Source organism: Myotis yumanensis, unplaced genomic scaffold, assembly GCF_028538775.1.
Source record: "Myotis yumanensis isolate MYYU_CA2020_CCGP unplaced genomic scaffold, mMyoYum1.0.hap1 SCAF_1, whole genome shotgun sequence".
NCBI lineage: Eukaryota > Metazoa > Chordata > Mammalia > Chiroptera > Vespertilionidae > Myotis > Myotis yumanensis.
In genome coordinates, this window is record NW_027223752.1 from 79,892,435 (window position 1) to 79,904,781 (window position 12,347).

At 40.0% G+C, this 12,347-nt stretch overlaps 1 protein-coding gene across 1 annotated transcript; it reads left to right on the forward strand.

Annotated features, from left to right (window-relative positions):
• The first annotated feature begins 3,728 nt into the window (after positions 1–3,728).
• Positions 3,729–4,703, forward strand: LOC139003672 (olfactory receptor 11H4). The gene has a single exon (XM_070405820.1). The coding sequence runs from the start codon at positions 3,729–3,731 to the stop codon at positions 4,701–4,703; it is 975 nt and encodes a 324-aa protein (XP_070261921.1).
• Positions 4,704–12,347: the final 7,644 nt, after the last annotated feature.

A 12,347-nucleotide genomic window follows, 5' to 3' on the forward strand; every position in this document is an offset into this window, starting at 1 on the left:
TAGTAAATTTTAGAGACAGAAAGTAGCATGGTGATTGCCATGGGCTGGGGTAGAATGGATTTTGTTTTCTTTACTCTGGCCACCCCTAGGAACTGGATGAGCCCCAAAGATTGGAGAGAGGCTGCACTCCAGGGGACACTTAAAGAAGCCACTGAGACCACCTGGGGAGAGACATGGAGTTTTAGAAAAATCCCTGAGAGGAAACAGATTAAACCACTGCTTCACATGTTAAATGTCTGAGCCAACTCCCAGAAAACAAGCATCTGGAACCTCCAGAAATGAAGGCAGTCCAATGAACCACAGAGAGTGCCCTCAGCTGGACTTTTCATCATTGGAGCCAGTGAAAAGGAGATGCCTTTATGTTCAGCACCACTGTGCCCATCCCTCTCTCCAAGCTGAGCCAACAAATCCATCACTGTATGGAGGAGAAAAAGGACTAATTGTCCACATTACAACCACCACTGTGATATAGTGCAGAGTGCCTTTTACTTTATAAAATCTGATTAGTCATTGTTCCTCTACAGTGGGATAATGTAAACGTTCCATCTGTGAATATAGGACACTTAATGTTCATTGGGTGAAAAGTCATGCACCCTTTGTGAAGCCTGTCTGTAAAATGAGTAGTTAAAAGAGATCGTCTGCACCACTTTTTTCCAACTTCTATGATTTTGCTTATTAGGGACCATCTTTCTGAAAATAATCGCACTTTCCAGGAGTAATCAGGCGGTATATACTCTTCTCTCAGACTACCTGAAAAGACAGTATACCAAGTGAAGAAGATTTGGAAGAAGACTATGTAATCAAGTTATTATTCTTGAGGTGGGTAGACTGGTGAATTGATTGATTGATTGTTTGATTTTATTGGAAAGGAGAGTATGAAAGAGCTAGTCCCCTAGGATTGTAGCTCATATGATAATTTATGAATCCCAAAAACATAAGAAACAGTATGTTTATGGCATAAAATGGTGAACATTCCATTCTAATACCCTAACTATTCCCAGCAAATAATTTTGGAGGCTTTGGAGGGTGGAGTTATGCTTGAGAGGGTCAGTTTATTCTATCAATGATTAAAATGAAAATTGATTACTCTTTTCCACTAAGCTCCTCACCCTTTGAACATCTCATTACTTATCTTCACTTTCACCAAAGGCTACAAGAAAAATAATGTTGCTAGTAATAAATCTTATATGGACTGGTGGTAGAAAAGACAAAATGAGGTATGAAGTTGTCCATGTATAATGGAGAGTGTCCTGAACTGTTATTCACAGTAAGCAGACACAGTCCATTTTTCAGGAAGAAGGACAGGTAGCAAGGATCTCATGAATCTGCTTCCTGGTTTAAATCTATGAGCTGGACTTAGTTCATGACTCACAGAAGGGAAAGTGATTTATTTATATTTCATAAATAACAGTTTGAAAATCACAAATTGAGCATCTTATTCAGTGAAGGTGACTTTTAAAAATGCCAAAAAATGCCTTTGGCCCTGGTCGGTTTGGCTCAATGGGTAGAGGGTCGGCCTGCGGACTTAAGAGTCCCGTATTCAATTCTGGTCAGGAGCACATACCTCGGTTGCAGGCTCCTCCCCAGCCCAGACCCTGGTCGAGGCTCTGTAGGAGGCAGCCAACTAATGTGTTTCTCTCACATCAATATTTCTCTCTGTCTTTCTCTCTCTCTTCCACTCTCTCTAAAAAAATTAATGGACAAATATCCTCTGGTGAGGATTTTTTTAAAATGCCTTTAAATTCAACATTGATTGCAAAACTGTATTTTAGAATTTGGATGCTGAAATCTCCTTTTTTTATTTTTTTTATCCTCACCCAAAGACATGTTCTTCATTGATTTTAGAGAGAGAAGAAGGGAGAGGGAGAGAGAAACATTGATGTGAGAGAGAAACATAGAACAGTTGCTTCTTACATGTGCCTAGACTAGGGATCAAACCTGAAATCTAGGTATGGAAACCACGACCCTTAGGTGTACAGGACTTCTCTCCCAACTGAGCCATACTGAGCTCAAACCTCCTTTTTTTAAAAAATATATCTTTATTGATTTCAGAGAGGAAGGGAGGGGGAAAGAGAGTTAGAAATATCAATGATGAGAGAGAATCATTGATTGGCTGCCTCCTGTACATCCTCCACTGGGGATCGAGCCCACAACCCGGGCATGTGCCCTTGGCAGGAATCGAACCTGGCACCCTTCAGTCCGCAGGCCGACGCTCTATCTGCCGAGCCAAACCGGCCAGGGCAAACCTTCTTTTTTTTATGCTTAAAAACCACCAACAGGGGACTAGTGATACTGTATTGAATTTCAAACCTCCTTTTTTTATGCTTCTTAAAAACCACCAACAGGGGACTAGTAATACTGTATTGAAGTTCAAATCTCAATTCCTTCTCTGTTCTTTGCCTTTCAAATTTCTTTATCTTCCATTCCTGAAAAAGTTATGACTGGTGACCTTAAATGTGCAAGGCAAGAGATCTGCATCTTAAAAGAAAACTCAATAGTGAAACTGTTATTTTTAAGACTAAAAATCAATGCCTTTTTAATATTAATCAATTGCAAGATTACTCTGTTGCTAAAACACCAAGATTTGTACATTTTTAACTCTTAAATATAAATTCTTAAATATTAGAGAAAAGTATCCACCTGCCTAAATATTTGAAAATGTCCTCTCTTCCCTTTCATAGAACAAAATTAATTTTACAAGATAAAACTGCAGATAAAACCCATTCGATCTCCAACCCCTTTGTTCTTATCACCTAAAAATACTTACTATATGAACTAAACCTTTGTATTGAAAGCACCATTTTCTTTATTTTATCTAGGAAGGATCTGAATATGAAAAGTAAGACAGTTTATTTTGTATAGTATGTGTAAAAACATGAAGATAAACATTTGCAAATAATATTCTCACTCATTCTTTAGAGCAAAGATATGTTATATGTTGGGTCTTTAGTACATTTTTTTAGGTGTCACTCAACTGGTTAGAGTGATATTTTAAAAGAAAATCTTTGAAGTAAAATTTAAGAACATCCTTGAGTCTTGAGTGTAGTAACATCTGTGACAATTAATTCAGTTGATTAGACTATTCTGAAAAGCCAGTGTCCTGGAGTAAGTTTTATATCCATGTGCAATTCAACTAATTCTGTTCGGTTGCCAAGAATTTAACCCACAATTACACCAGCTGCCCTCAAAATATACCCCCCCTTTTTTTTTTTAACAATGTAAGCTGAATAAGAAAGTGGATGAATTTGTGCATAAAGACCTTTAGAAAAACAAACTCAAATCTAAAATTTTCTTCTTAAGGATCAAAGCAAAAATGAAATGAATTTGTCTGGTTGTACCACTGGTGTGGAAAATTACTGCTGCATTTGGATTCTAGAAAACTAATACTGAGATTTAGAACCACAATCATTTCAAAATAAGGGGATTTATTCCCATCTGGTCTCAAAATATCTCATATAGAGGCTGTCCCCCAAAAATGTACATGTACTGTAACAGCTGATAGCTCAATTTTGAAAATGAAATGTATTTTCATAAACACTGCCTCGGTAATTATTCAAAGTATGTGTCAGCCCTCGACACAAGGGTTTGTAAGAAAAAATAAAAAAATAAAAAACAAAGTGTGTGTATACATTTTTGGGCCACCCTATATTTTTCCTGTAGAGTTTAAGTTCCCTTCTCAATAAAGTCCTTGAGATAAGTAGGAAGCAAGTCAACTTGGGTTTACACTCATGTCTTTCTTCTTCATAGATTTAAGACCCATGAACAGGTCAGCAACACACCTTGTGACTGAGTTTGTTCTCCTGGGATTCCCTGGTTGCTGGGAGATACAGATTTTCCTCTTCTCACTGTTTTTGGTGATTTATGTCTTGACCTTGCTGGGGAATGGAGCCATTATCTGTGCAGTGAGATGGGACCCACGACTACACACACCCATGTACTTTCTGCTGGGAAACTTTGCCTTCCTTGAGATCTGGTATGTTTCCTCCACTGTTCCTAACATGTTAACCAACATTCTCTCCAAAACCAAGGCCATCTCATTTTCTGGCTGCTTCCTCCAATTCTATTTCTTCTTTTCCCTCGGCACAACAGAATGTCTTTTTCTGGCTATAATGGCTTATGATCGGTACCTGGCCATCTGCCACCCACTGCACTACCCCACCATCATGACTGGGAAATTCTGTGGACTGCTGGTGTCTCTATGCTGGATCATCGGATTCCTTGGCTACCCAATCCCCATTTTCTTCATCTCCCAACTCCCCTTCTGTGCATCCAATATCATTGATCACTTCCTGTGTGACATGGACCCACTGATGGCTCTATCCTGTGCTCCAGCCCCCATTACTGAATTTATTTTCTATACTCAGAGCTCCCTTGTCCTCTTTTTCACTATTATGTATATTCTTCGATCCTACACTCTGTTGCTCAGAGCTGTTTTTCAGGTCCCTTCTGCAGCTGGTCGGAGAAAGGCCTTTTCCACCTGTGGTTCTCATTTAGTTGTGGTGTCTCTTTTCTATGGGACAGTCATGGTAATGTACGTGAGCCCTACATATGGCATCCCAACTTTGATGCAGAAGATCCTCACCCTGGTGTATTCAGTAATGACTCCTCTCTTTAATCCCCTGATCTATAGTCTTCGTAATAAGGACATGAAGCTTGCTCTGAGAAATGTTCTATTCAGAATGAGAATTAGTCAAAATTCATGAGCCAAAAAATGTGCCTTACTTCCAAGTTCTCATAAGTAATAAGGTGAAGATGTGTACATTCTTTCAATGGTCCCACTCTGAGTAGTTAGAGGCCACATTTTTTTTTCCTGGAAGTGTACCTATGCTGACTACAAAAGCCTTAATTCGCTGGATTGCAATATACATTTAAATCTTTTAAAGGCTTTCCTTAATGAAATAATAAAATGGAATTCCTATATGAGGGAAGTTAGACTTCCCTGAAAGGTTTATTATCAGTTTTAGGACAAGTACAGGTATCCCCCACTATCCAAAAGTAGAGCATTCCTATGAACACTTTCTTAAGGCTATGCTATAAAGTGGAGAAGCAATTACCATTCATTTAAAGTGAAAATCTTCAAATTTCTTATAGTTAGCAAAAACGGGTACTAATGCAGTTATTTCATAAAAGCAAAGTAGCATAATGCAAACTTTTGAAGCATGGGGGATACCTGTAGTTAAAGGTGCAGTGACTTTTTTTAAAGATTTTTTTTTAGGTATAATTGATATACAAAACCTGCACATGTTTAATGTATAGTAAAGGTGCAGTGACTTTTAACTAGCCATGAGACCTTTCTATAATCTTTCACACTCGTTGCTTATACCTAATCTAGCAATCTTATCTAAACATACTTTCTCTCTATTAAGAGAGAGAGAAGAAGAAGAAAACTTATCTTGACTTGACCATAAGACACTCTGTTGCCCTAGCTGCTTTGGCTCAGTGGATAGAGCACTGGCCTGCGGACTGAAGGGTTCCAGGTTTGATTCCAGTCAAGGGCACATGCCTGGGTTGTGGGCTTGATCCCCAGTATGGGGTATGCTGGAGGCAGCCGATCAATGATTCTCTCTCAATGATGTTTCTATCTCTCCCTCTCTTCCTCTCTGAAATCAATAAACCATTTTTTTTTTTAAAAGAAACTCTTTCAACAAGTTTTCTTAGAGATATAGTTCCTTTGTGATAAGTTTAAAATAAAACTTGGATACATGCTAAATAATAATTTGTCGAAGTTGCTTTCAACACTTCTGTTATTACACGTACTACATGGTAGTGTGATTTTTTTATTTACGTGTACTTCCCCGGAGGGGGCATTCCCCAACACATAGTGACAAAGTGGAAAGCAGCCCCTGGCGGTTGGGAACTGGCCTGGCATCATCAGTAGGCCTTGGTGCCCAGGAGCTCCTGGCACTCACAACCAGGCTGAGGTGTTACACAAAAATAATATTGAATGTAAACTGTAATTGAACAATAAAATTTTAAAAAGAATCTACAGACAAAAATAAATAAATAAACAATGAATACATCAGTGGTCGCCAGGGGCTGGAGGAAAAGGGAAGGATGAATAGGTAGAGTACAGAGGATTTTTAGGGCCATGAAACTGCTCTGTACATGATAATGGTGGATTCAAGTCATTATACATCTGTCAAACCCCACAGAATGTACAACATCAAGAGTGAACCCTTATGTAAGCTATGGACTTCGGGTGATAATGTCAATGTGGGTTCACTGATTGTGACAAATGTACCACTGATGCAGGATGTTGGTAGTGTGAAGGCAGGGGTATATATGGGAACTCTCTGTACTTTCCACTCAATTTTGCTGTGAACCTAAAACTGCTCTAAAAAATAAAGTCTATTTAAGGAATATTTTTTAATGTAACCTAATAATGATTATTGGCCAGAGCTGTACAACTAGTGTTTACTCTCCTTGTGCGGTGACAAATAAAGCAGACAAAGTTAAGTTTTCCACAAGGCTTTTTGCTAATAGAGAAGCAATCTGTGAACCAATATATCGAGGCTCACATTACTCAAATGATAAGGTTTTCACCTTGCTTCTCCCATCATTCACTAGGTCCTTTTTGACACCTTAACCAGACATCATCTTCTCCCTTCTCTGCTAGCAGGAACAAAATGCTTCAGGCCAAACAGTAGTTGGCAAAGTCTAGAAGTTGGCACCATCCAGGTGCTTCTGTGAAAGCAATGCCCAAAGGACCCCTATCCCCCAGGCCTAATTCAAAGACAAAGTTGTTTTAACAGTTTAGAAAAGAAAGTTGAAGAAACGGAATTGTGGCAGAAGAACCTAGGGTCCCCAGATGCCAGTTTAGGACTCTGCAGCAGCTCTGCCTTGGTTGATTAAAGCAAGTGTTGAAAGCCCCTGAGAACAAATTAGAAAAGGAAGTCAGGGTGAGAGAGGGAGAAATGATTCCAGCAACTACCAATTAAAAGTGAATGGATCCCACAGCACCAAGGGACCATGACTCAAACTGTTGCATCAGCCAAGTTCCAATACCAACTCCCTAAACATGAAGAGGGAGCAACGAGGAGGGGTGAGGGAGGGAGGCAGAGGTGTCCCACATTCTGGCAAGCTCCCACTTCTTATCCCGAGTGCTTACACACCTGACAATTAAAGTGCAAGTGGTATCTCTTGATTACTCATTTAGAAAACCCAAGAACATGCCACGAGAGACAAGACCTGGGAAACACACCCAATAGAGTTAGGCTACTGACACAACAGCCCTGCTACCAATTCAGAATTGCTCTTATCAAATCAGATCACATGGACTCATTGTCCTTTGTGAAGGACAATGCTACTTCCAAGGCTCCCCTCCCCTCCATCCTGTACTTGTAAAAGAACCGCTGATTTTCAAAGCATGTTCGCAAGCACTACTTCAATGGTTGCCACAAAATCTCTGTGGGTTTTGTTGGGTATTATTATTTCCATCTAGGATTTTAAATAAGGTAATGCTGAAGTTCAAAATATTTGCCTAAGATCACATAGGCAGTATTTTTGTATATTTTTAAGTGATATGCCACTATGTTTATATATACACAGAATATCTCTGGAAGAAAAGAAAATGGAGTGGACACCAACTATAAGGGAACTAGGGGGTCAGAAGTGAAAATGTTCTTTTCACTGTTACTTTTTTTTGTAACTTTTTAAAAATATATTTGTATTGATTTCAGAGAGGAAAGGAGAGGGAACGAGAGATAGAAACATCAATGATGAGAGAGAATTATTAATTGGCTGCCTCCTGCACGCCCCCTACTGGGGATTAAGCCTTCAACTTGGGCATGTGCCCTTGACCGGAATCAAACCCAGGACCTTTCAGTCCACAAGTCAACGCTCTATCCACTGAGCCAAACCGGCTAGGGCTTTTTTGTAATTTTTATTCTACCCTATTGTATATACAACTTCCTAAAGTTAAATGAAAAAGGAAGTTATAATTAGGGAGCAGAAAACCACAATCCAATTCTCCTTCCCAATATAATGCTGCCTCTCATGTTGGGTAAGAGACCAGAGCAGTATTCTTTCTCCTGTATCTTCCTACTTATTCCCCATTCCATCACCTCCACCCACATGTACAAATGTTCTATGAGAATTTTCCCATGATTGTCTGCTCTACACAAATCTGAAAACCAACCAAGTGATAGAGAAATTGAAAATGTGATTCTGATTTATGTGTTCTGATTTTTATATATTTATCTTAATAAATTTCATTTGAAAAAATGGTGTTTTTGTTCAAACATTTTAAGAGAATAGAAAAATAAGCTAACACTACAGCATAAAGGATCAAGATTAGAAATAAAAGGTCATAGAACCTGCCAGTACCAGAGACTGTGGTTTCCCAGTGCTCAACAGGATGGCAAGTCACTGACAGAGGGAAAAACTTCCTTTCTTGGATATCGAGGGAAATTAATTGGCCTGATACAAAGAGACAGGTTCCCACAAGAAGAAAGGGGAGAGGTACATGACACAATGGGCAATGCAGCTACACATATCTAGAGATAAAATATATCAAACTAGCCCAGCCAGCGTGGCTCACTGATTGAGCATCAACCTATGAACCATGAGATTATGGTACAATTCCCTGTCAGGCTTGATCCCCAGTGGGGGGACTTTCAGGAGGCAGCCGATCAATGATTCTCTCTCATCATCGATATTTTTGTCTCTCTCTCCATCTCCCTTCCTCTCTAAAATCAATAAATACATCTATAATAATAAAGGCATAATATGCTAATTAGACTGGACGTTTGAACAGCTGAACGACTGTCCAGACGATCTTCCAGACAAAGCCCAGCAGGGGTGCAAAGGCCGAGGCAGCTGGGGCGGCAAGGGCCAAGTCCTTTGCACGAATTTCATGCATTGGGCCTCTAGTATGTATATAATCAATAAATATACATGTCAAACCAAACTGAAATTGCCTCTCAGGTCACTTTCAACACTTACACTCTATAGGTAGATCAGTAAATAGAGAAAGTGCTAACAGAATATAACACCAGGGATAGTCATTAATGTGGACTAAAATGGGAGACTACCATGGGAACAGCATAAATATTCTTTTAAAGTTCATTCATTTATTCCATGTAACTTTATTGTGCACATGTGCCAGGTACCAAGCTAGGACCTAAGACCACAAAGATGAGGACCTTCAGTAAGCTCATAGCCTAAGGAAACCGGCAAATATTTAAAAGACAATGTCATAGGTACTCTTAAACACAGACACATCAAAATTTGCCTTGAGTATGCTCAGGAAGGACTTACAAAAGTGGTAACATTTGCCCAGCCGGTGTGGCTCAGTGGTTGAGCATTAACCCATGAACCAAGAGGTCCCTGGTTCAATCCCTGGTCAGGCTCCATTCCTGGTAGGGGGCATGCAGGAGGCAGCTGATTGATGTCTCTCTCTCTCATCAATGTTTTTATCTTTCTATCCCTCTCCCTTCCTCTCTCTATAAAACCAATAAAAAACACATCTAAAAAAAAAAAAGAGGTAACATTTGAGCAGATTCTCAAAGGACAATTAACAGCTCTCCAGGAGGGAGGACAACATGTTTCAAGCAGAAAGAACCACATGTGCAATAGTACTGAGATAAAAGCGAGCATGGAATTTTACAGATATTAAAAATATTTTGGGGTTGTCATGCATTAGGGTTATAAGGAGAAGAGGGCAGAAATGAGGTCATATAGATAAGCAGATCAACACATGAAGGTCATGGCCCATGTGAAGGAGTGTCTTACTGAAATTATAGAATTGCTAAGTATTTTTAAATAAGGAAACAATATGTCAGATTTGGGGAAAAATGAAAATGTTGGCATCATTACCTACTTCTGAAATAGTGGAAGAGCACATTAGCATAATGAACAAGAGTACAAGCTCTAGAGTTGGGATGCATGGGTTCAAATTCCAGCTCTAATGATTCCAGCATAATTGAATGTGCTCCTGCTTGTCTGCTTTAGCTACACCCCCATGTAGGATATATGTTAGTTCATTTAATCTTCACAACAATCCTACAAGGTAAGTAGTAATATTAACTCAATTTTACAGATAGGGACACAGAATCTCAGAGGTAAGGAACTTGCCCAGAGCCTTTGAATCAGAGTAACAGTTGAGATTTCAAATCCTGGCTCTGCTACTTACTAGCTTATAAACTTTGACAATACTATTATTATGATCATTACTAGAGGCCCAATGCACAAAATTTGTGCAAGAGTAGGGTCCCTAGGCCTGGCCGGTGATCAGGGCCAATCAGGGCCTTCCTTCCCCCAGCTGCCAGCTGCCCTCCAGGGCCTTCCTTTGTTCCACACCACCCCTTGGTGGTCAGCACATGTCATAGCAAGTGGTTGAACTCCCAAGGGGACAATTTGCATGTTAGCCTTTTATTATATAGGATTATTAAAAAGTGAAAAAAATGTAGAAAAGATTTAGCAATAGAAAAAATATAAAAAGAATAACATTGTAACAGCCAGGCAAGAAATGCCAAACTATTGAACTAAGACAATATGAATGGAAAGAATAATAAATGAAGAGATATTGAAAAGACATGATCAACATATCCAATGACAGAGTGGATACTGAACATAAAGAATTGTCAGAGGTGCCTTCCGAGGTTTCTGGCTTGAATAACTGAATACATGTTGATGTCAGCTGTTAGTTGCTAGAGATGAGCTCTATTTCAGACATGTTGGATTTACATAGTCTATGGCACATACTGCCTAGTAAGCAGGTATAAAAATAGCACTAGTGCTAAGCAAAAGATCTGAAAATATAGATTTAGGAAATTGGTACTTAGTTTGGTAATTGAACACAGGGTATGAATGAAATGGTCCAAGGAAACTATTTTGAGGAAGAAAAGCAGCAGGCCATGAGTAGAACTCCTAAGGCCACCATAATTTAAAGATAGGATGAGGAGTCTGGCCAACATGCACAGTGGTTAAGGCATCAGCCTGCACACCAGAGAGTCAAGTGTTCAAATCCTGGTCAAGGGCACATATCTAGGTTGCAGGTTTGGTCCCCATCCCTGGTCTGAGGCAAGCAATTGGTGTCTCTCTCACATCAATGTTTCTCTTTCTCTCACTCTCTCTCTCTCTCTCCCATTCCCCCTCCCTTCTACTCTGTAAAGATCAATGGAAAAAATATCCTCACTCCTCAGGTGAGGGTTAAAAAGAAAAGATGGGATGAGGAAGAAGTATCCATATAGGAAGCAAGATTCCAGATTCTGACTTCTTCACTAGGACTATGATCATAGCGACATGTCAGAAACAGTTTATGCTTTGGCATTTACCTGAGTTCACTATGTTCATGGTACCCTCTCAGATTCAACACCCTGGCTCTCCCCGGTTCAGTTCTTCCCCTAATCACTGTATCTAGACCTGTAGTCATAGAGTATTATCCTAGAACTTCTGTGTTGGATTTTTACTGTGTTGACCAGACAAACTGGAATTACATTTCCAAGAATCCTCTTCCCTGTATAGTCTAGTTAAGAGTTGGCCAAAAGGAATGTTCACAAGACCTGGAAGGTGGAAATGAATCAATAGTCATTAGTCTTGAAGGTCATTGTGGTGAGAGGTGGTGACAGACAAGAGGTGCCAATATGCTCCAGCTTGTTCCCACTCTCCTCCACTCTGTTCTGCTCTTCTTTCCTGCTGACCTGGCTGGCCAACCATGGTTGCAGACCCACCAAGGCTGTGTTTACAGAGGCACAGCCTCCCGGCCCTCCCCACAAGCTTTCCCTCTGTAGTCCCATTCAGTGGTTGGTTTCTCATATTAACTGGCTGGTGGCTCCTGACTTCCTCCAGTGGTTCTCAACCTTCCTAATGCTGAAACCCTTTAATACAGTTCATGTTGTGGTGACCCCCCCAACCATAAAATTATTTTCATTGTTACTTCATAACTGTAATTTTGCTAGTTATGAATTGTAAATATCTGATATGCAGGATGTATTTTCATTGTTCGCAACCCACAGGTTGAGAACTGCTGTCTAGACCTTCACTCCCTCAGCTCTTCTGACAATTGCATAAGGTCTAATTTGTATAATAAATCCCTTATCCTATACCTCATAAAGATTCTACTCCCTTGATTGAACCATGACTGATATATTACATCTAGTTCCCTAATTCTGACCTCCATGTTTCATCCTATATAATAAAGAGGTAATATGCAAATTGATCATCACACCCTCACACAAGATGGCTGCCCCCATGTGGTCAAAGATGGCCACCACAAGATGGTCGGCAGGAGAGGCAGTTGTGGGCAATCAGGCCAGCAGGGGAGGGCAGTTGGGGGTGACCAAGCCTGCAGGGGAGGGCAGTTGGGGGTGACCAGGCCAGCAGGGGAGGGCAGTTGTGGGTGACCA

Bases quoted from the DNA above. Each gene is read 5' to 3' on its own strand.
- LOC139003672 (XM_070405820.1), top strand. From the start codon at position 3,729: ATGTCTTTCTTCTTCATAGATTTAAGACCCATGAACAGGTCAGCAACA.